At 41.4% G+C, this 25,409-nt stretch overlaps 1 protein-coding gene across 5 annotated transcripts in view; it reads right to left on the bottom strand.

Annotated features, from left to right (window-relative positions):
* The window catches only part of PPP3CA (protein phosphatase 3 catalytic subunit alpha), a 353,670-nt gene that overhangs the window by 61,512 nt on the left and 266,749 nt on the right, over positions 1 to 25,409 (bottom strand). For all 5 annotated transcript variants that reach the window (XM_040329963.1, XM_040329973.1, XM_040329989.1 and 2 more), the window contains exons 7-8: positions 2,527 to 2,604; positions 268 to 362 (exon numbers count right to left, since the gene is read on the bottom strand). In XM_040329963.1, the coding sequence (XP_040185897.1) occupies positions 268 to 362; positions 2,527 to 2,604 (173 nt within the window). The remainder of the gene's footprint in view (positions 1 to 267; positions 363 to 2,526; positions 2,605 to 25,409) is intronic.

The raw sequence follows: 25,409 nt of genomic DNA, 5'->3' as shown, positions 1-25,409 counted from the left end.
ATGCATAGAATGCACAAAGATAAAAAATCTTCTGCCTTTACAACCACTTTAAACAAAATACACATTTCAGGGTCTCCAATTTATGACCCAATGATGGCAGGTTTACTGCAGCATTACATGCCCAATACCACAAAGCATTGACCTAATCCACACAAACACAGTATAAAATAAACGTGTTCCATTACAGAAGTGTAAAACAGGTTTCGTTACGTGCACTTCTTGGTACATAACAAGACTAGGTGCCAGAAAAATAAGCACACGTCTTACCTTTATTGTTGTATACATCTAGATAATTTGGTGCTGAAAATATTGTAATTAGGGAGGGGAAGCCTGTTGTTTGGCTTTTTCTATACATACGATACCTGTGAAAAAGATACAGATATAATTATTATATTTTTAACATATTCATCTAAAGGAATCTTCTAGAGAAGACGCTCTCCTAAAAATATATATAAGATTTTACTAATTTAGATGTGAAAGCTCCCCCCCCCAAAAAAAAAACCAAAAAAAAAAACCACACAATTGCAATAAGTATACAAAAGCTGTTTTACCTGCTAAAGAATTTGTATTTTCATGCATCAAGTCCTTACAAAAACCCGCCAGAGATTACAACCAGACTGGTGACCTGACCTGTCTTCTGAAGTTAATAAAACTTGGTCATCTCCTTGCGATCAGCTGTTGATTGGCCAGTGACTGAGCAGCATTAGCCAATCTCTGAGTTCTGTCCTCTGCAGATTACATGTCAGCATATATGTGTGCTGTGGTCTATTGGAAAGTTCTGAATCGGTATCCAATTTTACAGAAATTTGATAAAGGTGAATTAAATATACATTTATTTTACCCAAAAACATTACTCTACCTGTATAAATCATTATATGGTCAGACAATACAGTTCCTTCCCTCCTTGCCATCCTTCTGGGCTTAAATAGATGAGAATAGTACAAGGGCACCTGTCCTGGTGGTAACAATACTGCTGAAGTACAAGCACATTGCAATACCTTCAATTACATGTCTATTTGAAGCCAGTTCACTGTATGAAGAGTCTCGGCTTATGCCAAAGAAGCTGCCGAACCCCATTTCTTCCACCATTCTATTGTTAACTCAGTACTGGCCAAAGCAATGCAAAACCTAATTACTGTACCACTGGTACTGCTACCAATTTTTTTTTAGACATTTGTGAAAAACAATTATCTAACTGATTTTCTAAATAGCCTTTTGTTATTCTATAGACAAAAGGAAAAGAGACCCACGCAGAGGAGCCTATAGTGTAGTATGTCAAAGCAAGGATAATTGTATTAAACAAGATGAGGTAAAAAAACACTCACAAAACAGTTCTGCAGTCAGTCAAAGCCCTCAGTAAAGCTCAACCCTGGCCAAGGGGGATTGGTGAGCACCCATGATGGCAGAAGGAGCCACTGTAAACATGAAAGAAGCTAATGCTGGGTGCTGTTAGCCAAGGTGCCGCCAACAGGAGTGACATAACACTAAGCTAGTATCGTGCAGGGACACAATTCTGGAAGTTTTTTTCTTTCATCAGCCTCTGGTTGGCTGATAAAAGTATGTCAAAACAAGGAAAAAATTATTTTTTAATAAAATTTAAATGTCTATTGCCACTACGGATTATATTTGACTATGTTTTGACAGCACCTACTGTATATTTGATTATGCTTTGAGAGCACTTTTATTACCCAATTTGTTATTTTTATTATTACATTTTTTATCCTGACTATATCATTCTTGCGTTAAAGGTTTGAGTAATATCGCTATGTCTGCTCAGTGTTCTAGGTCTTCTAATTGCTACAGGTCAGATCACATTAAGCTGTTTAGCAAACCGCACACTAATTATCTTATTGGGTTATATAATATCTTTATTTTGGCATGTGTAAGAGTCTATATTAGAATTCAGTTAATGGGTGTACTGTCAGCTCTAAATATTTAGTGCTGGGTTGATTGCATGAAGTGTAATTTTCTTCCTTTTGTGATTCTATAGCCTAGTCAGTAGACAATATGGAGAAGAAATGTATTTATTTACTAAAGGAAAATCACTGTAGATCAGAGAGCGACATGCAAGGAAAATAAAAAAAACAGCATTATTGTTTGTACATGATTGTATGATAAAATCAGCAGAGCTTCCCCTCATTTCAGATCTTCCCCATAGATCTAAGGCAAGTGCACTTGTAGTGCAAAGTGGATTTTTTTTTAGTAAATCTAACCCCTTATGCCTTGTACACATGAACGGAACTTCCGATGAAAAAAGTCCGACAGACTTTTTCCATGGGAAATATTTAGACCGCTTGTATGCCCCATCAGACTTTTTTCATCGGAAATTCCGAGTAATTCCATCGGAGTTTAGATAGAGAACATGTTCTCTTTTACTCCGATGGAATTCCAATGTAATTTTTTCCGGTCAAATGTCCAACCGTGTGTACGGGGCATTAGTCTATTACTGATCAGAGGCAGGAGGTATAAGAAACAAGCTATAGCTAAACATGGTGGCAAGTTTCTAGAAGAAAAAAAAAATCTTACCCAGCATCTTGGGCTTCATGAGCTCGAAGTATAGATAACAAGTTATTGTGCTGAAGGAATTCACAGACAGCTGGATAGCTTTTAAAAGAAAACAAACAGAGTTATTAGGATGGTGTATTCTACTTTTTCTAAATGCCATCTTAATTAACATCAGCAGTTTTTGTTATTTAGAAAATTGGGAAATCAATCCAACATTTATTGTAAGTGATTTTATTTGAACCAAGACAGTGAATTTTGCTAAATACATTATATGCTGGTTTATCGCTTGCAGTATCATCACCATCCCTAAGAATAACCAATTCAATTCAAGACATTTTTTTGTCTTGAATTCAAACATTTTGAAGATTCAAACATTTTTTTTTCCCCCACATAAGTCCACCCGATCATGCACACTGACTATAACATTTCCACACACAAGGTTCTACTTTTTAAGCTGAGAATTGGATTTTCACAAACATTCACTGGTGCAGACTCAGTAACTCATTTAAAAACCGTGGGTCTGGGGGCGTGGCTTAGCACAATGAGAAGTTAGACTTGTGTAACTACTCCTGGTCCCTTCAGTCTTTCTAGAACACAGGTGTCAAACTAGCAGCCCTCCAGCTGTTGCGGAAATACAAGTCCCATGAGGCATTGCAAGGCTGACAGTTACAAGCATGATTCCCACAGGCAGAGGCATGGGACTTGTAGTTCCACAACAGCTAGAGGGCCGCCAGTTTGACACCACTGCTCTAGAAGGTCCCAGCCTGACCAGACACAGTCAATCTGCACAATGGGCAAGCATCAACTGAGAGAAGAGAAGCATTGTGAAGGGGGACAGAAACTACCATGGGATATAGAAGATTTTTCCACCCACTCCTCCGTCGCTGCTAAACACAATCAGCCTACCAAGATGCCAGCTTCTATTTCTCCCCCCACAGACAGAGAACAAACAGAGGTGAGCTCCAAGGGCCCATGAGATCAGCCAGACTCTCCACTCACCCAAGAAGCTATTCACAAACTCAAGCGATGGATGGGACTCAAGCGATGGATGGTGACACATAAAAGCATTACCTACTAAGATGGGCTTTGAATAATATGTAAGGCACATAGAAAACACATACAGGCAAGAGATTAAGGAACTGAAGCGGAATTTGGGAAAGAGAATGGAGGAAATTGAACAGCTGATAGTCTTGCCAGAACTCTGAAATCACATGATGAGACCCTAAACAACCACACTGTTCTCACACAACAAATAATGTACCAACAGGATGATCTCAAAATAGAAATTGTTGCAACAATATTACAGTTCGTGGTGTCCCAGAATCTGCTGAAACCAATTACCTAGCCCCGATATAAAAGTCATATTTTATCAGCTTCTCCTGAAGTCCAAAGATTCACACATTGAAATTGATTGTGTGCAGAGCCCTTGGCCCCATGAACCCAGATCCTGCATTTGTCAGAGAAGTTATTTGCAGAATTCACTATAACAATGTCAAAAAATAAATAATGAGTGCAGCTAGCACCTGAGATACCATCCTCTTTAATGAAACTCCAGTCATGCTCCTCCTGGTCTCACAAAAATCCTGACCATTATACAATTACAAAATCCTGACCATTAGACATTCTCCTAAATCCCTCACAAAAGTTCTTCAAGTTCAAGACTTCAAATACAGATGAGGGTTCCCTTTTCAGCCGATTCACCATGAAGGGTAAAACAGCTCCAAATCCATAATACTTACCTCTGGTTGAAGAGTGCCTCCTCTCCACGGTTTATGAAACCAGGATTTGTATGGCACATTGTTTTTCACTTTTCATACGGGTGGATAATAATTGATTTCACTGACACGACACACACACACACACACACACACACACACTTTTTCCTCCTATTTGGAGCTATATTCTTGGGTCCTGTGAAATCAGTTTTTGTTTTCCTGGTAAAATGTTTACCAGGACAAGCGAAAGTAAATCTTGTAAGAGTGGGCATAGCAAAAAAAAAACCTGCAAAGATATTCTTCCTTTTCTCCACTCAATCGAAAATTAGAAATTAATAATTTCTAGGAAAAGTATAGAAACACAAATCTATCTCATGGCACCACAAACAAGTGGGCAACTATTTTATTGTACTTATATTGACCTCATTATGAAAAAAACTTCATATTATAGTGGGAATTTCCTAAAATACATTAACTTGGTATTTTTATACCAACATAGTGAGAATAAAACATTGTAAAATAACTTTGTTGTAATTACTAAAAGCACAATATAATTTTTTTCTGTTAATATGAATAAATACATCAAATTAACCATTTACCTACTTTGTTATTAATGAGACACTTGCAATCCTTAGCCTAGCACCCTTTTATTATTTCAAGCTGTAACCACAGGGAGGTATTAGGGACAGCTTGTGCCATGGGAACAGCTTGTGCCATAGTGAATCTTTCCAGGTTCAGGAAGAGTTATTTGTTTTTTAGGACTAAAGTATAATAGGTAATCACCATGCTACTATTTACAATAAACTACTGGAATTGTGAGTAAAAGACCTGATGCTAAGCACTGATATATGTTCCCAAACGCCAAAAAAAAGTGCAGTACTACTTTACTAATCAATAACTTAACATTAATGGTGGAACCCTCTAATGTATTGTATTCTCAACAAACTTAAATATTTCCACAATACCAGTCTCTGTGCTTTATGACTAAAAACATATAGTACACATCAAACTGAAAATAAAACATAAAATGTAACTTAGCAGGGATGATGGAAACCCCTCCTATAGATATTCGCAATAATAATTATCTTCAAGGTCAATAAGCTTTCGCAAACTCCAAGCGGACCTTCATGTGTTTTGCACTGAGGAAAGGCTTAAGTCTAGCCACTCTACCATAAAGCCCAGGTTGGTGGAGGGATGTAGTTATAGTTGTCCTTCTGGAACGTTGTCCCATCTCCACACAGGATCTTTGGAGCTCAGTCAGCGAGACCAGCGGAATCTTAGCCACCTCTCTCTAAGTCTGTTCCCATTTGCTCAGTTTGGCACAGGGACCAGCTCTTGGAAGAGTCCTGGTTGTAACAAATTTCTTAGATTTGAGAAATATGGAGGCCACTGTGCTCTTGGGAACTTTCAGCGCAGATTTTTTTTTTGTAGCCTTCCCCACATCTGTGCCTTGCAATATACCGTCTCTGAGCTCTGCAGGCAGTTCCTTTGACCTCATGACTTTTGCTCTGATACAGTATGCATTGTCAGCTGTGAGACCTTTTATAGAGAGGTGTGTGCTTTTCCAGATCATGCCCAATCAATTACATTTACCACAGGTGGACTCCAATCAAGGTGTAGAAACATCTCAGCAATGATCAAGATACTGTACTGGCCATCGGGACTACCAGGAGTTTCCCGGTGGGCCGATGGCTCAGTGGGCCGGTCAAGTGCAGTCCTGAAGCCGCTCCTCTCTGATAGTGAGTGATCGCAATTTCACTCCTGTCAGGAGGAGCAGCTGCCGTCACTTGCTGGAGAGAGGATTAGGCTTTCTGCTCCCTCCAGCCTGCAGGGGGAGATAAACAGCCGGCAGATGTTCCTTCCTCTCTCCCCTTATCACTTATCACATGACTGGAGAGAAGAACAAGATGCTGGGAGAGAGGAACGAGATGCTGCCTTTAGAACTGTGAGTACATGTGGGAGGGGGAGGAGAGGACACTCTGATGTAAGGAGGCTGCTGGTAATGGGGACACTCTGATGTAAGGGGGTGCCGATGGGGACACTCAAAATTAAAGTGGGCCGGTCTGCATGAAGACCAGGGCCAAATTTTTGTCCCAGTCCAGCCATGGGGACCTGAGCTAAATTTGAAGTGTTGTTGCAAAGGGTCTAAATACTTATGCCAATGTGATATTTCAGTTTTCCTTCTTAATAGATTCAGACATTTCTAAAATTGCTGGGTGTAGATTAATGAGAAAAGAAAAAGAATTTAAACAACTGTAGTGCAAGACTGCAAAAAATAGAAAAGTGAAAAGGGTGTGAATACTTTATTAATGACAAGACAAAAAACTATGTGAAGCCCACACACGATCATTTTAAATGACGTTTTTAAAAACGTTGTTTTATTTCATCACAAAAAAAACGACCGTGTGTACGCGGCATAAGACTTTAAAGCGGGTTATAATTTCATTGGTGGGAGCCAACTGGAGTCTATTGAGGTTGTGCTTGGGAATTTATCTCCAGCATCTAAAGCAGGGATTTCCAAATTGCCTTGATAAAAAAAAAAAAAAGGGGGGAGTAAGGTAGACTAGTGTAATGCAGCAATGCTTGAATGACAGGCTGATGCCCTGATCATGGATTTGGTTATGTCTACCTGTGTGCATCTCAAGGTTTAATTTTCAACTTTGTAGAGTGTTTTTTCTTTTTTTTTTTTTCAATTTAATTTGATCATGCCAAGTATCTAGTTTAGATAAAACTGTACTTAGTAGAGTTCTTTAAACTTCATTCTGTTCAAGTTAAAATTTCTTGTATAATAAGCAGATCAAAGTGTTGGTAGAGAGCTTACAGAGGAACATATAAAAGCTTTTTACATAAAGACATGTATTAAAGCTTTCTAAATTAAAGCTTCAAATGCAAATTCAAATAGAATTTTAAACATGACTGTTTACAATGGACCTTTTTACTTCATCACTGCCAAGTTCGTTAAATTCTTATCATGTAGTGTGAGAACAGCAGGTGACTTGGATAGCACAGAACTGAACTCGCATGCCGTTTTTATTGCCTCTATTGTAGCAGAATAATATCTAGAAAACAGTCAAACTAATACTTATGTAACCTTACAAACAACTGATTTTTAATTGCTTGGTAGACAAACTGATCTCAAACCACACTGCAATTTTATTTATTTGGGAAAAAGTCATTAGAATAATAGCCTATCTAGATGTGAATAGAACAGGTGATTATTTCCTCAATAATGACTTTTTTTTTTTTTCATAGCATATCTAAACCCAAGAACAAAAACCTAATATTGCTTTCCCTCAATTTTTACCTGGCGATCCTGCCAATTGCTTACTGCCCACTTTTAACCCACACCTGCAAAATCATCCGCCTATTTGCAGCCACACCCATAAAATCATGCCCTCATTTGTAACATGCCCTGAAACAATTTGTCACAGACTTTTACAATAAAAGGCAGGCATTCAAGGTATAAAGACTAAATGCCTTGGGCACCACGAGCAGGGGAAGCTGACAAGTTATCAGTGTGGCCAATTTATGTCAATAGTGGGAGGGGTTTAAAGGGGTATAGGTAGGTGTATATAACCTGAGCCTATGCTGCCTTAGTTTAGGAGTAAGTAGTACAGAGAGAGTAGGTATCAGGAGTAGGTATTGCAGAGAAAGCAGGAGTGAGGAGTAAGTACCTGAGAGAGTGCAGATGTCAGGAGTAAGTATAGCATAAAAAGCAGTAGTTTGGAACAGTAACGTAGAGAGAGAAGGGCCAGGATTAAGTATTGCAGAGAAAGCAGGGGTGAGGAGTAAGTAACCTAGAGAGTGCAGGGGTCATGATTAAGTATCGCAGAAAAAGCAGGGGTGAGGTGTAAGTAACATAGAGAGTGCAGAGATCAAGTCAGGAGTAAGTAAGGCAGAGGGAGCTGGAGTCAATTCAGAAGTAGGAGCTTGTTCCCACTAAATATGTTCTCTAAAAGTGATTTCGGTTCAGATTGCTCTTTGGTGAGCATTTAACAGGTGGTGAGAAGGTGTTGCATCACCTCCCCACTGCCTTCTTTAACACTTTTATCCTCACACTAGCACACCACAATGAGTAAATAATGCAGAGATAGTAGGATAAGTCAGGATCAATGCATTGGTCAGGTTAGGAGCAAATAACAAACATGCTGCAAGTAAATAGGTACAGCTACAGTATATTTAAAATATATAAGACCTCGTCCCTTGGCTTGGTGTCGGCTCACTGGTTGTGCCTGGTTTCCCCCATTGAAAGTCCACCACTCCCTCCTTCCCGGTCAAGCAGAAAGACAACTGCTGGTATCCCTGATGCTTTCTTCTAGGCACCTGGCAGCGTAGAATTAATCTTGTAGTGCACACATGCCAAGTCAATAGCTGCATTGCATGTCAGTCTGTCAACTGCGCATGTGCACGTGAGTCCACCACTGCTGGTTTGCACTGACGCTCACACACTACTACTGTTAGGCCTCATGTACACTGCTGCTGGTAAACGGATGTATAGGGGCAGTTGGGCATTTTTTTCAACTGCTCATGAACTCTCCTCTATGTTATCTTATCAGTACATGTACACAGGGTCGTTTATAGTTGTTTTTAGGCAGTTGAGTTTAGAGGCTTTTTTTGGAAAGCAAAAAAAATGAGTTCAGATACTGAGTTTAAAGACATTTCAAGCGGCAAACGATTCTAAATGTTTTTGGCTATTTAGAAACTCTTCTAAACTCAAACGGGGCAAAATTCAGCTAAACGTGACATGTAAACGCGGCAAAACCGACGTTTTAAATGTGGGTTACTATCCGTCAAGTTAAATCTTTGAGGAGAGGTTGTAAAAACGTCCTGTGTACATTAAGCCTTAGGTTTGGAGTCTATGCACTGCAAAGTTTCCGCTACACCGTCAGGCTTCCAGGTATGTTACCTTGGATGCCCATTTTCCTGGTTGACAGACCCCATGAAACTGAGATGGATGGCATACTTAATTTATGGAGAAGCAGCATTGGTGCCCTAGGACCATAAATGTATAAAACTACTAAACATTTCAGTGGGGTCTACGAATCAGGATTGGCACCATTACAACAGCCACCCCTACTCAATTGGTCTACACCAGGGTTACTCAACCAGACTTGTAAGGAACCCTAGCAAACCGCAAATTCTGCCTCTCAAAATAAGTTCCCACAGATAATATTGATCTTTTTAGCTATCTGCAAGGAGCGATTCTTTCCACTGATCATCACACTAATGTATTTTGAGTTGTCGATAATTTTTTAGCGGGGTTCCCTGAAACCGGAACGTCATTTCAAGGCTTGTTCTGGGTTGAAAAAGTTGAGAAAGGCTGGTCTAGACGAAAGAAAGATTTTGATTACTAGCCAGGTGGAAATTTCCTGGCCGATGGCGAATTCCCAAGTAAAAATTGACACTGATTAGATGTTGTTAGCAACCCCAGATTAGGCAGCATATGTATAAGCAAACAATAATAACAGCAACAAAACTTGGATAACTCTCACCATTCTGCAAATGTTATGTTATTAAATACTAAACCATTTTTACTACAGAAAAGGGAACAATCCTTTCTCAATTGAAGCATATAGAATGTAAAACCAAAAAATGGAAATTGTTGAAAACTCTCAATAGTTTTTTCTTTTAACTTTAACAATCATGACCTACAAATCTACAATACTAAAAAAGCCACCTTAAAAAAAAAAATAATAATAATAATATATATATATATTTTTTCTGAAGTTACAACTATGTGCAATACTGTTGTTAAATGCACAACGTTCCATGTTTTAGCTAGAGGGCAGTATTACCCAACATGTTTTCCACTAAGCTTGTACGGTATAAATTACAGGCTAGGCTGCTACAGCCTTATAGAAGGACATGCATATGTTATCTTCAGAACCAAACAAACATGCTTTACACCCGAGGTCAGCCTGAAGAAAGATTGTTTCCCGATACGAGGCAGTACAGATTAGTAATAAAGCTGCACAAATTAACCATTATTTACAGGGTTAAGCATAAATCTTAATTTCTGACAAAGAAAAATAAGTACTAACTATACAGTCAGAAGGCCTAGTTTATAGCAGTCCTTCCATGTAAAATTAAAGGTCAATTTCCCTGGCAGCCCCATGCCATCCAAACACAACCAGTAACAAAAGCATTAAAAGTAAAAATACTCATCTTGGTCCCAGATCTGGAAGGCACGGTTGATTTTGCCATGCCTTACCACTGCCTCCTGGAATAGCTGGGGACTCAAACTCCTGCAAGAATGTGTCCCAGCCCTTTGCAGGAATGAATTCTTGTAGGATTTCAGGGGGCTAGGTTGAAACAGTGAGGAGTGGTGACAACACCCACACTGTCTGGAAACTGGGACCGAGGCGGGTTGCTTTTTTATGTTATTTTTTATGAAATCTTTATTGTAAAGAAAAATTGTATACAGCCTATTTGTTTAGATGGGGGAGAAGTTGGCTTGGAAGGTCCACTTTGATAATCCATACCAATTGGAATGAACTAGGTAGACTCTCACACTACAAAAGCTGTTGGTACATTTTTATGTTCTCATAGATGACCTCTGAGACGGAATCTGACCATGCATACCCAGTATTAAAGGTGAATATTTACTTATGCCCTGTACACACGATAGGTTAGTCTGATGAAAACCGTCTGATGGATTTTTCCATCAGTTATCCGATGAAGCTGACTGATGATCAGTCGTGCCTATACACCCATCAGTTAAAAAAACGATCGTGTCAGAACGCGATGACGTAAAACACAACGACGTGCTGAAAAAAAAACGAAGTTCAATGCTTTCAAGCATGCGTCGACTTGATTCTGAGCATGCATGGATTTTTAACAGATGGACCTACCCACAGACGATCATTTTTTCTATACGTTTTTTATCCATCAGATAATTTTAAAACAAGTTCCTATTTTTTTAACCTATGGATAAATAACCGATGGGACCCACACGCGATCGGTTTGGTCTGATGAAAACGGTCCATCAGACCGTTTTCATCAGACTAACCCATTGTGTGTACAGGGCATTAAAGACTGGATTCACATGGCTGTGGTGCACTACTGCTCACATGTTAACATTCGTCATGTTGTACATAAACATGGTTAAGGTCAGAAAGCCCATTCATTTTGATGGCTGACATAAAAAGAAACAGGTTTTAGCGCACCTGTACCTTTTTTTTTTTCAAACCAGTGGGCTACAAATCATAGATGATTCACATCTGTATATTGTGGTGCGCTAAAATGCAGGTCAGTTGTGCAAGGCTGCTGTTAGAAATCACAGGGGCCCCTCCCAGCCGAAAGTGACTGAGGACATTTATCAGTCCCTTTCTCTACAGCCTCAGCTGCACAGATGAATGAATAGGAAGCACTCTGAGGCTTCCTGCTCATTCACAAACTGGAGCATAGCAAACACAGTTTACTATGCTTCAGTGATGAATGGACACAAGAGTAGTTGGTACTTGTCGCTCACTGTGTTCATTCAGGAAAGGAAGGGGCCAGTAATCGGCATTCCCCTGTGTACCCGCAGAAGCTGCTGATGGGAGATGATGGAAGCTGGAAGCGCTGTGGGGGAAAGGGGCACACGAGGGGGACCCAGACAGAAGATGAAAGGGGCGCATGTGCTAGAAGCAATCCCCTTGCAGTGCAGCAACGGGGAAGGGAGAGGAGGAGAACCTGGCAGTGCTGCAGTGGGAGACAGAAGAGAATCACTGTCTGCAATAAGAGAGTACAGCCGACCCACCTTCTTAACAGGTGCCTGGGCCCCCCTTTTCAACTGATGGGGCCTGGGCCCAGTACAAGAGGGCTGGCTGTACTGCCTTATCAGCGGCCCTACGATTGTGGGACAGCAATGCAATTTGTGCATCATCTCCATGCAGGTGTGGCTAGCAGCACCAACAAAAATGTGTCCTTCTGTTATGGACAAATTGATGTTCTTTTTAAAAAGGAAAGAACATTTAAAAGTAGAATTAAGATTGTTTTGGACCCGAGGACTCTTATCATAAACAGCTGAACAAGATGGCCCATTAGCCAGTAAAAAAAAAACAAAAAAAACTGTAGTATTGTAGTAGCAATAATAACAACCACCGGAAAATGTTATACGATTACATAACCGTTAGCGCTACTGTGCACAAATACACTACAACACTTATATAAACGTCTTCAAATTCTGCCTTTATTTTGAAGAACCACAAACCCCAGCTACCTAATCAGGTTTAAGCCCTCGTTCACACTGAATGCGGCTTTAAAATTGTGCAACTTCATCTGAAATTACACAATTTCTAAGCCATGTCAATGCGACTTCAGGTGCGAATTGGAAGGCATCTCTGTGGCTTCATGTAGAGATGTCTATCCAAGTCACACCCGAAACCACCAAAAGTAGTGCATGATCTACTTTTTCAAATTGATGTAGCACCACAAAGTCGGCTTTGCACCGATTTGAACAGTGCCGTTTCCGACAAGGTCAAAATCGCATGACAAGTTGCTACAGTGTAAACGGGGCCTTAACTTTGGAGACATTGAAATTAAGGGTGCATTCACACCTGCAAATGGACCCACACTCTTATTAGATGCAGGAATCCCCATTAGCTGCAGGGGCAGCCAGATGCAGCCAGTTGCATGTAATTGCTAATGCAGCGATCACATGCAAGTGATCGGCCCTGAAGGTGGAATGCCTAATCGGAGTTCAGGTGCATTCACAGATGTTTGGCTTTTACAAAATGTTGCAGCATTAACACAGAGGAAGACCTAAATGGATATAGCTGGTGCCAAGATAAGGGGATGAAGGGTTTAGGAAACCGGTATGCTTGCATAAAATGTATCTCTAAAAGTAGACTTTTTGTTTTTTACTGCTTAAAAGGTTATCTAGAAATTATCAAGAAAAAAAAAGGAAACAATCTTATGCATTTATCAAGTACTAGTCTACTGCTTGTGATCTTCCCGTGACTAGCTAAGCAGTTTTCCTTGTCTGGCTGCTGGGTGGCTTGTTTTTTGCACCCGAAAAGAAAAAACATTTATTAAGTGACTCAGCGCTGAAAACTTTGCAAATCAGGTTAAACCCTGAGAGAAGAAAAGTGTTTTCTTCAAAGCAAATAAGCAAATTAAGAGAGACATCTTCTTTCATAAGTGCCAGGAACAAAGGGAAAGGCAACAGTGTATGTTCTCTGATCAAAAGAAATTGTTTAAAAAGTTAAAGAAAATACATATCAGTACACAGTCAGATAAAGCACTGACCTCATTATAATTTAGGTGAAAATTATTTATCCACTGGCATTTAAGTTTTGGTTAGGTTGTTTAGGCATTTATATTAAAGCATACATGGTGAAGGCTGCTTTAGGCAGATGACCACAGTTATTAAAATGGAACTAAACTTCATCTGAGCACCACAAACCAAAAATACAATTTAATCCATTTTTATTATTCAAACCAATGATGTCACCCATAGGCTTACTTTGGGGTATTCATTGTCGGCTGTCCCTCCTCTCCCCTGAACCCAGCACTGGTACGAGATCATATGACCTGACTGGAGAGCCCCTATCTTTCCTCTACAGGCCAGTTAGTATAGGCCTTAAACCCCGTACACACGCAAACCGTGCATGTGTACAAGGCTTTCAGGTTTTTCGTCAAGAAAACTGCCCAGAATCTCGATGAGAAAAATAGAAAACCTGCTCTCTATTTTCTCGTGGTGATTCTCAGCAGTGTTTTTCTGCCGAGAAACCCGATCGTCTGTATACTTACCTGTCGCCGTGGAAACCCGTGCATGGTAGAAAATGACTGACGCATGCGCGGTAGCTTCCTAGGCATAGGTAGGGTGTAGCAAGATGGCGGTGATGGCATCGAATGCGACAAGCACATGCTCGTCGTAGTCGATGACGTCACTGCGTTCGTGCCATTCAAAAGAACGGCGGTTCTTTTGAATGGAGTGTCTGTACACTCGGCCGGCAAAAGATTCTTGCCAAGAATCTCGTCTGGAAAAACAATGTTTTTTTTCCTGACGAGATTCTGGGCCGTGTGTACAGGGCTTTAGAATGGGGCTGGGTGCTGGTTTAAGATTAGATTCCTAATTCTAGGCTTCCACTTTAAGTCTATGATCTACCAGTTGCACAACTCTTAGGATGTATGATGCATTCCTCTTTTAGCTCCCAAATGCATAACTTTACGTTTGGCAACATTAAACTTCATTTGGCACCATGTCGTCCAATAAAACTGCACATTCAGATCTGCCCGCAAGTCATTAGCTCTTTGAGGACACATGTGTATAAGCCATCTGGTTCAGCTGTTTTGTTCTCCTTTATTTTGTCTCTGTTTCTGGACCATACAAGTTTTGAGCCATTGTGGTTCATTTGAGGCTGTGGCAATACTATCCCCCCCATTATGGACTAGAGCGCTACCATTTTACTTTCACAAAATTTTTATTGCAGTTTTAACAAACCACGAGTGTGCAAGAAGATAAAAAGCTACAGAGCTCTTAATAAAAGCATTTAGGAAGATGAAAAAAGGAAGGGGGGGGGGGTTGTGGTTTTGGTGGTAAATGCTTGATACAATAAACATATGACAAATAAAATTAGCGAATGAAAGTAAGCTAGTATCCATGCTAAGAAAAAAAATCATGAATTCCATAGAGAGGTATCCTAATATAGCACAGTCTTACCCCGAAGGGTCCCGACGCGCATAGCAAAATTCCTGGGAAAAGAGGACCCAGTAACCAAAAGCAGCACAGAGCGGCAGAAAGGGTGGAAGAGAGAGGCTATGCAGGAAAGGCTTGCATGAAAAGCCAAGTCTTCAGTAATCCGCGGAAGACCGGGATAGTAGGGGCCTCCTGGAGCTCGACAGGGAGGCTATTCCATAATACGGCACCCTGGTAGGATAAGTCCCGACCACCACACCGGATCTTCTTGGGCACCGAGATGTAGAGGAGATCTCTGCCGGTAGATCTGAGTGATCTGGAAAGAACTTGTTTATGAAAACGAGAGCAGAGATAGCTAGGGGCCAGGCCTCTCATAATCTTAAACATGATACATCCTGCCTTAAAAAAAGGTGCAAAAGTGGACCGGCAGCCAATGCAAGGCGCAGAGGACAGGGGTGATGTGATCCCTCAACAGGACATCCATGAGTAACCTTGCCGCAGCATTTTGAATAAGTTGAAGCTTCTGCACGAACATATTTGGCAACTCCAGATAAAGAGTTGCAGTAGTCTAGGCAGCTGCCTATCGTGGCACAGATGACAGTTTTTCTGTCCGAGATATCCAGACATTTAAACAGCCCCCTCAGGAGTTTTAGCTGCCAGTGACATGCACTGACAACCTTTTTTACCTAAGGAGCCAGGGTTAAACCTGAATCTAGGATGAATCCCAGATCACAGACCTGGTTGGCCACCTCCGGAGCAGGACCAATTGAGGGAGGCCAAGGTGGGATATCAGGGGGGGTGACCGGATCACTGAAGATGATCACCTCAGTTTTTCCCCATTAAGTTTCAGAAAGTTGGCAGACATCCATGTGTTGATGGCCTCCAAACAGCTGGCAAGGGTGGCATCAGCCGTCTGGTTCCTAGTAATCTTCAGGTAAACCTGGGTGCCGTCCGCATAAACATGGTACTGGATGGCGTGGGACTTTAGAAGGTCGGCAAGGGGCCTCATATAGATATTAAACAACAGTGTGAATAGCTGCCACAAACAATCTAGTGAAACAAGAAAGTGATAAAACGTACAAAAACAAATAAGTGGCACTGGAAAATTTTGATGTTGGAAATGTTATGACAAAGTAAATCGTATAACAATGTGAACAAATAAAAAGTCCATATATAATACATCAAAAAGCAGCGACTCACTGCTTTTTGATATATTATATATGGACTTTTTATTTGTTCACATTGTTATACGATTTACTGTATCTCCTGATACACCATCGTATCTTTGACTTAAACTGGTCCTATCTATGCGTCTGATTCATAGAATCAGTTCCGCATAGATATGGCCAAGATCCGACAGTGTTACACTGTGTTACACGTCGGATCTTATTTTCAATTTGAAAACGGCGCCGGGGGCGTTCCCGCTGATTTACGTTAAATAATATGCAAATCAGCGAGATACGCAAATTCACGAACGTACGCGGACCCGACGCAGTGTTCTTACGTCGTTTTTGTAGCGGCTTTCCCGGCGTATACTTACCCTTGCTTCTATGAGGCGCAGCCAATGTTAAGTATAGCCGGCGTTCCCGCGTTGAATTTGAATTTTTTTACGTCGTTTGCGTAAGTCGTTCTCGAATACGGATGGACGTCGTTTACGTAAGCGTCAAAACCACTGACGTCCTAGCAACGTCGGTGGGAGCAATGCACGCCGGGAAATTTCGCGGACGGCGCATTTAAATCGGCGCGGGAACGCGCCTGATTTAAATAGTACACTCCCCCTAGCCGCGGAATTTGAATTCCGCCAGGGGTTTTACGATCCGCCGCCGCAAGTTTGGAGGTAAGTGGTTTGTGAATAACCCACTTGCCTCGCAAACTTGCGGGAGCGGATCTTAAATCAGGTAGATCGAGCGGATCTAAAGATCCGCTGATCTACGTGAATCTGGCCCAATGTATTTTGGTTGTGTTTTTTCTCACTAATCATTTTTTTCAATTATCTTGATGCCACAAGTTTATTACAAGCGCAACTTACGGTAAATAGTTTTACTATTTTGGTTCACCATAGAGATATTTGATGGTTTTTGTTGCAGCGTTTTTTTATTTTTTTGTTATTCCTTTTTAGTGCGGTATTAACCATTTTACACCATGTCAGACAAGGAACCGTGTGAATAGGCTGGTCTACACCTTTGACCCTAACAGAGAAGTTTTTAAGCATGCCAATAAAAAAACCCTAGGCACGAGGAACAGCCATGCCTTGCTGGTGGGAAAAAAAAATGAAATTTTCGATATGAAGAAAGTGAGTTTAATAAACAGGTCAATTTTACTGGCTGGTTTTTAAAATAGAACATGCTTAGTATCTAACCCTGAAGTGTCTCTTGAGCTGCAGAGAAATACTGACAGAAAGATAAAGATAACAGCTGCTCCTCTGCTCGCACATATCCTGTTCTACACAGGAGCAGTGACCTATCCAGCCACGGTAGCACTGAGCACGCTTAACGCCTGTAAATCAGGCAATCCATATGTTTGACTAGAAGCTTACGGGGTGCCAATCAGTAATAATGAGTAAAGCAAAAAAAAATAAAAATAAAAAGGCAGTGAAGTCAGAAGTCCTATACTACATGGGTCTACATATAAAAGCTTAATAAAAAAAGGGACAGAGCTTTTGTACAGCAAAGTGTTAGAAATAAACATTCTTTGAGCGTCCATGGGAACCTGTTTGGGTTCAGAAATAGAAGACACATTGAGAAAAGGATAAAATGTGCCCAGTGTATGAAAATTATTTGTATCTGAGCACAATCAGATTTAGAAGGGCTTGTCTTTTTTCTTTTTCCATTTATCTGCATTTTTTATGCAAGCATCTCATGAAGTTGAAAATATCTCAAAGAGAGATGTGATTAGAATTTTTGAAAACAAGTGTAAGGATCTTTAGGATCCGATCATGCATCTTCTGCCCGTGTGTTCACCCTACTTGTTGTGCTGTCCTTTCCATGCACTTTCTCCCTGGCTTCCTTCTATCTGCTCTCTTCTGTTCCTCAGGCTGTGCCTTGCAACCCCCTGCTCCTTTCCGTCTGCTTACACTTCTGTGTTGTTTATACCCTGCCTGTGGATATTTAAGTGTGTCTTCCCATTAGCCTAGCATTGGAACACTGTCAGACACTGTAGTCTGCCTTAAGTTGGCAATCCCAGCCCTTTGCCTTGGATAACCTTGCCTTCATTTTGATTATCTTTGCACATCTGACTTCTGCCTTCTGTTTTAGCTTGTGTTTAGCCTACTGTTTTACCCACTGTGTTTTCGACCATTCTCATTTGTTATTAACCCTTTTCCTCCTGTTCACACCTGTGCTATAAAGTCTACGGATTTCCTTGTTAGTCAGCTGTCACCAGCAAGCCAGTCCCAAGTAGTTGTCACTTACCCATTCCTCACCATCAGGGGCTCTTGTGATGACAAGGACCACCTAGATTTTAAAACTTGGTGAGAGCCTTTCATTACCAGCTTGAAACACGATTTTACACTTTCTCGTGTCTTTGTCTTTTTTATTCAGTGGGTTCTTTTATCAATATGCCAACTTTCAACTTGGTTCTGGCTGGCTATCATCTTCTTCATTTTGATACCTGTGACTGTGTCTTGCAGTTTCCTTGGTTTCAACACCAGGAAAATATACTCAAACTTTGACATGTATAGAATATCTGTACTGAACTCACATAACAGACTACTAACCAAAAGATTTACTCTGGGAAAAAAAATGAATCCAACCCTGACAACTATATTTAGGCAGTAAGCTTGGGTGCATAGATAAAATCAAGTCAGGGAAAAAGTGACTGAGCAGACCATGTTGGAAAACGGTGAGACCCTTATGCCGTCGTTTTTCAGCATGAAAAAAAATGAAATTTTTAAAAACGTCATTTAAAATCATCGTGTGTGGGCTTCACATCGTTTTTCGGCTTCTGACGGCTTCTGATGTCGTTTTTTCGGGTTTTAAACCCGCGCATGCCCAGAAGCAAGTTATGAGACAGGAGCGCTCGTTTTGGTAAAACTACCATTCATAATTGAGTAAGCACATTCATCACGCTGTAACAGACAAAAAAGCGCAAACCGTCTTTTACTAACACGGAATTAGCTAAAAGCAGCCCAAAGGCGAATAGAACTTCCCCTTCAGAGTGCCGTCGTACATCACCGCGCTTTGTTCATAATTTTTCAAAAACTATGGTGTGTGGGCAACATCGTTTTTAATGATGAAGTTGGAAAAACTTAGTTTTTTGGACATGCTGAAAAATGTCCATGTGTGCATTAGAATGCTTTACACGTTACAAGACAAAGCCGCTGTCTCAGAAGCAGGTGTTACACGAATACTGTATTTGCTCTTATTGTGGACTTCTGCATTATTTCTACTGATTAATATGCATGTTATCAGACTATTTTTTTATAGGTTTGGACCCAGATCCATATTCAGACAGGAAATACAAATTTCCATAAAATAAAGTTAGAAGATTTGATATTTGTTAAATAAAATATTTCTAGGCGTGGGGTATTGTGTATTGGTGTGCATTGTTACAGTAAAGACAAGTTTAGTGATAGTTGGGCATTAAGTCCCATAAAATATGCAAACCACATCCAAAACACAACCCAAGTTGCACTGGAATTTGTATGAAAATCGTATCGCAGCAGTATTTATTTTTATGGTTGAACCAGATGGACTTTTTGGACCCGGATGGGTCTTTTTTCAACCAGACTAACTATGTAACCTCCTCTTAAACTGTCCATAGACGGTTCAAATCTCAGCCGGTTTAGCAAGAACTGGCTGAGATTCCAACCATGTACAGTATGGGCAGGCTGAATGTGAAAGCAAGTTGATTGATCAATTTGGGCACAATCAACCAGCCTTCCGGGCAAAACACAATGGCTTTGTCGGAGGGACACCCCTGTCAACACTTTCTGTGTTGATGGGGGAATTCAGCAACCTGTAGTTGGAAAAAGGATATTCGCTCCATATATGGCCAGCCTTAGGCAGCATAATAAATTATCTATATACTGTATACAGTGGGTATAGAAAATATTCACATTTTGTTGCTTTGCAGAATGACACTGTTTTCATTTTATCAAGCTGTATTTACTATTAAAGATATAACACCAACATAAAAAAAAGAAAAAAGCAAGGCAAGGTCCATAAAGACATGGATGAGCGAGTTTGGGGTGGAGAAACTTGACTGGCCTGTACAGAGTCCTGACCTCAACCCGATAGAACACCTTTGGGATGAGTTAGAACAGAGACTGTGAGCCAGGCCTTCTTGTCCACATCAGTACCTGACCTTACAAATGCGTTTCTGGAAGAATAGTCAAACATTCCCATAGACACACTCCTAAATTTTGTGGACAGCCTTCCCAGAAGAGTTGACGCTGTTATAGTTGCAAAGGGTGGGCCAACTCTATACTGAACCCTACAGACTAAGACTGGGATGCCATTAAAGTTTATGCATGTGTAAAGGCCGGTGTCCCAATACATTTAATAATATAGTGTATGTTACCTAGATCACATACAGTATATATTTTCTTTATGTTAAGTGAATGAATGCTAATTAACCCCTTCCTTACCGGGCCATTATAAAACGACACCGGCAGGAACCCTCCCTCCGGGTGGACGTCATATGACGTCCTTTCTTCCCGGCAATCTAGGGCGCCTGTGGCAACGCTTGCAACCCGGTGCGCGTGCCCGCGATGTCCGCCGGGCACCCGCGATTGCCAGCAATCATGGCAGGAGTGTGGATCTGTGTGTGTAAACACACAGATCCACCTCCTGTCAGAGGTGAGGAGACCGATGTGTTCCCAGTACAGAGGAACACACATCGGTCTCCTCCCCTTGTCCCCTACAGTTAGAATCACTTCCAGGGAACATATTAACCCCTTTAGTGCACCCTAGTGTTAACCCCTTCCCTGCCAGTCACATTTACACAGTAATCAGTGCAGTTTTATAGCACCAATTGCTGTATAAATGTGAATGGTCCCAAAAACGTGTCAAAAGTGTCCGATATGTCCGCCGCAATGTCACGGTCACAATAAAAAAAATCGCAGATCGCCGCCATTACTAGTAAAAAAAATAATAATAAATAAAAATGCCATAAATCTATCCCCTATTTTGTAGACGCTATAATTTTTGCGCAAACTATTCCATATACGCTTATTGCGATTTACGTATCGTATCGGTCTAAACTGAGGAAACATTTTTTTTTAAAATTGTGATGTTTATTAAATCAAAAGTAAAAAATTGTGTTTTTTTTAAATTGTCGCTCTTCTTTTGTTTATAGCGCACAAAAAAAAAAAAAAAAGATTTCATTTGGGTACAGTGTTGCATGACCGCGCAATTGTCATTGAAAGTGCAACAGCGCTGAAAACTAAAAATTGGTCTGGGCAGGAAGGGGGTGAAAATGCCCTGTATGGAAGTGGTTAATGTGCGAGTATAACAACTAGGGCCAGTTCACACCTGAATCGCACAGGAACAAATGCCACATTCCAGTGGCATGCAAGTTTGCAGCTCATTCCTTCAAATGGGCTTCAAATTGCTTTGGAACGCAGGAAAATTAGTGCATGCACTACTTTTAAAAATGTGCCACACCAAATTGCATGGTACTGTGGCATCATGTGATTTGTGCCCACAAACACAGTGCATTTGGGGTGCCATTAACAATACATTGGCACCCACAGCAGATCACAAGGGAAGTGTGTTTAAGCACAGGAAACACTCCTTTCCCGCACCCACCTTCTAGTGTGAACTGGCCCTTACAGGCATTTACCTACCTATTCTCTTTAGAAGGACAAAGGCATCTTTGTTCAGGCATCATCAAAGGTCGGCATCTACTTCCTAGACTCATACAGTATGTCTTCATGTACATCCTGATGCCTGATATAGATCAGCTCCCGCTGCAGCCTCTCAATTTGTGACTAGCTACAAAATTACAAGGTTGCGGTCTGATAACTGGAGCAGAGGGAATGCTTCCGCCTGCCTGCAGCAGATTGATGAAATTATCTCAGCCTGAAGACATCTAGAAAAAGCAACTAAAAAACCCCAATAAAATACATGCAGGGAGCCTCCAGGTAGCTGCACGTCAAGCAACGCTTACAGGTCTTGTCCCTACCCAGTCTAGGCAATAAAAAGGCACCCAGCAGACTAAAGAGCTTTTCTTTTTGTCACTCCGCTCTCTCCTCCTATTAGCCTGATCCTTGTGAGGGAAAAAAAGCACTGCAACACAACTGTCTGGCTTCTTGTGCTTCCCCTCCCTTTCCCAGTCGGAGCTCTGTCTTACAGGGTCTAAATGAGACTGATACCATGTCAAGTATGCTTTACATTTAAAAATGTTCTATCTGAGTGAAGCTTAGCTCAAATCTAGTCTTTTTTTTATCTAACCAACGCATGAGCAGTTCAAAGTGCTGTGACCATTTTTTTTTTTTTTTCCAGCACAAATATACAGAAAACGGAGTACGAAGACGCTCACGTGCAGATCCATTATAAATGCTCCTCTTCAGTCCGATGTTAACAGTAGAAGTTATTTTAAATTGAATTTAGGCCTGAGTTTTAATTGCCCTTAAAAAAAAAACTAAACTGATGTCCTAATGTACTATTGTAAGACATATCCGTCTTCTTACAATCTGTATAACGAAACAGTCTGTTCCAGTGACAAAATGCCCTGAAACCACCAAAGATAGATAAATTATTAACGCAGTTACCATGGTTTATTGGCTGTAATACTACTGAATTGGAGAAAAGTACAGCGCAGCAACTTCACTTAAGCTTCTTTGTCTCACACATCAATTTTCTGCTTAGTTTATAACCACATTGAAGACAAGGTACAGGGCGCTAATAAGTGGTCATTGTTCACGGATCCGACAGCCCTCTATGTCAATATTTTAAATGAAAGGTGTGTACTACTGGTGCTTCACATTCTGTCTATACAGTACAAGAATCTCGGAAGACCTAAAGGCAGACGCAGGCATAGCTTACAGAAGAAATATATGGCAGGACATGGCTAAAACAGACATCTGCAACCAAGAAAATGAGAGAAGGACAGATGGGAAATAGGGTTGTCACTGTGTACACAAAGGTGTGCTGTGTATCCAAACAAAATAATACACTCATCAGAGGATCAAAGTTAGTCACAGCTTGCAATAAGGCTGCATTCACACCTTGGCGTACCTAATCGCGGCGTTTTGTTCGGCGACAAATTGCGGCGTTTTGTACCGCGACTTGCGGCGACAAAACGCCGCGATTGTGAATGCAGCCTTACCCCAGGTCCACATCTTCTATGCCGAACGCCGAAGCCGCCTGAAAAAAAGGGTCCGGGACTTGTTTTGAGCTTCAGGCGTGCGGCGTTTCGGCGTTCGGCGTGGAGATGTGAACCATCTCCATAGAGGGCAATATGAAATCATCCCTCCAGCGTATTAGGGGCTGCTGCGGAGTCACGCTTCAGGCGTATATACGCCTAGGTGTGAACAGAGCCTAAGCCCTCTGCAACTTTTGAGATGTGCAGCGTCAAGAAAAGTTTGCTGGCTGTCTAATGCACTTTTGTTGTTTATTGGGACTTGGCTGACAATACAGGAAAAAAAATGTGTTTTAGAGACTGAAATATTTTTTATTGGTAAATGCATATCTTGGGATAGATAGATAGATAGATAAATAGATAGATAGATAGATAGATAGATAGATAGATAGATAGATAGATAGATAGATAGATAGATATTGTTGAAACTGTACAAAATTACAATTAGGTACACACCCTTAAAACATTTACTGCACCAACAGGTGTGTTTACGAGGCATGCTGTGCCAAGGCCGAAGCTCTATCAGAAAAGGGAACCCCGTCAGATTAGGCAACGGAAGTGACGTGCCGTCAGCTGCGCATGTGCTCCACCACTACCAGGTTTGCTAATCTGACAGAAAATCTGCAGTAATAAGGCAGAGCGGACATCTTACTACACCTAGCCAAGTCTTGAATTTCAGCGTAATTTTAGCAATAAAGTGAGCATCTATAAATAAATATAGTATATTGACATCTGTGATGCTGTTTTGATGTTACATTTTGAAAGAAGCTGGACGCCAGCAGTAGGGCCCTTTCACACCAGCGGACGAACGGTCCGCTTTTCATAAGTCCGTTTACGGACTTACAATGGTTCCCTATGGGATCACGGCCGTTAGCGGATGGAGCATCCGCTAACGTCCGTAATCACCCGCCTACGTCAGGATCCGTTTTTTTCAGACGGAAGAAAACCCTATTTTTCTTCCGTGTGACGGATCGGATCGGATGAATACGGACAGACGGTCCGTATTCATCCGATTCCCCATAGGGGAGAGCGGAGGAGAGACAGGGCAGTCTCTGCACTGTGTGCGGGGACCGCCCTGTCAGCCAACAGCTCAGCGGGGATTAACGGAGGAATCCCCGCTGAGCCAAACGGGCTAACGGAGCGGATCAATACGGATACGCTCCGTGTGAAAGAGCCCGTAGGAAGGTGTCAGAGGCCATGTCTGTACACCCCACACTGCTCAGCGCTAAACCCTTTATGCTTTCAAAATTAAACATCCAAATAGCATCACAGATGTCAATATATTTGATCTATTTATAGACACTTTGGGCCAGATTCTTAAACGAGATACGACGGCGTATCTCCAGATACGCCGTCGTATCTCTAAGTTGCGCGGTCGTATCTATGCGCCTGATTCTTAGAATCAGTTACACATAGATTTCCCTTAGATCCGACAGGCGTAACTGTGTTACACCGTCGTATCGTAAATGCATATTTACACTGGCCGCTAGGTGGCGCTTCCGCGTCGAGTATGCAAATTAGGTAGATACGCAAATTCCCGAACGTACACCCGGCCGACGCAGTAAAGTTACGCCGTTTACGTTAGGCTTTTCCCGGCGTATAGTTGCTCCTGCTGTATGGTGGCATAAGTGCGGCGTAACAATGTTAAGTATGGCCGTCGTTCCAACGGCGAAATTTGAAAAAGTTACGTCGTTTGCGTAAGTCGTCCGTGAATGGGGCTGGACGTCATTTACTTTCACGTCAAAACCAATGACGTCCTTGCGGCGTACTTTGGAGCAATGCACACTGGGAAATTCCACGGACGGCTCATGCGCCTTTTTCGGGAAAAACGTCAATCACATCGGGTCACAGTACATTTACATAAAACACGCCCCCCTGATCCAAATTTGAATTAGGCGGGCTTACGCCGGCCGATTTATGCTACGGCGCCGCAACTTACGGAGCAAGTGCTTTGAGAATACAGCACTTGCCCGTGTAAGTTGCGGAGGCGTAACGTAAATCAGATACGTTACGCCCGCACAATTTTACGCGGATGTACGAGAATCTGGGACTTTATTGCTAAAATTACTGTGAAATTCAAGACATAGTTGGTTGTAGTAAGATGTCCGATGCCTTCTTCTGACTGCAGGTGTTTCATCAGAAACCTGGTATCTGTGGAACACATGCGCAGCTGACAGGACGTCCCTTCGATTACATTATCATTATCTGACAGGTTCGCTAATCTGAAGATGATGGAACATCACTTCCATTACATTATCTGA

This window comes from Rana temporaria, chromosome 1 (assembly GCF_905171775.1).
Source record: "Rana temporaria chromosome 1, aRanTem1.1, whole genome shotgun sequence".
Classification (NCBI taxonomy): domain Eukaryota; kingdom Metazoa; phylum Chordata; class Amphibia; order Anura; family Ranidae; genus Rana; species Rana temporaria.
This window is presented reverse-complemented; position numbering and strand designations above follow the sequence as displayed.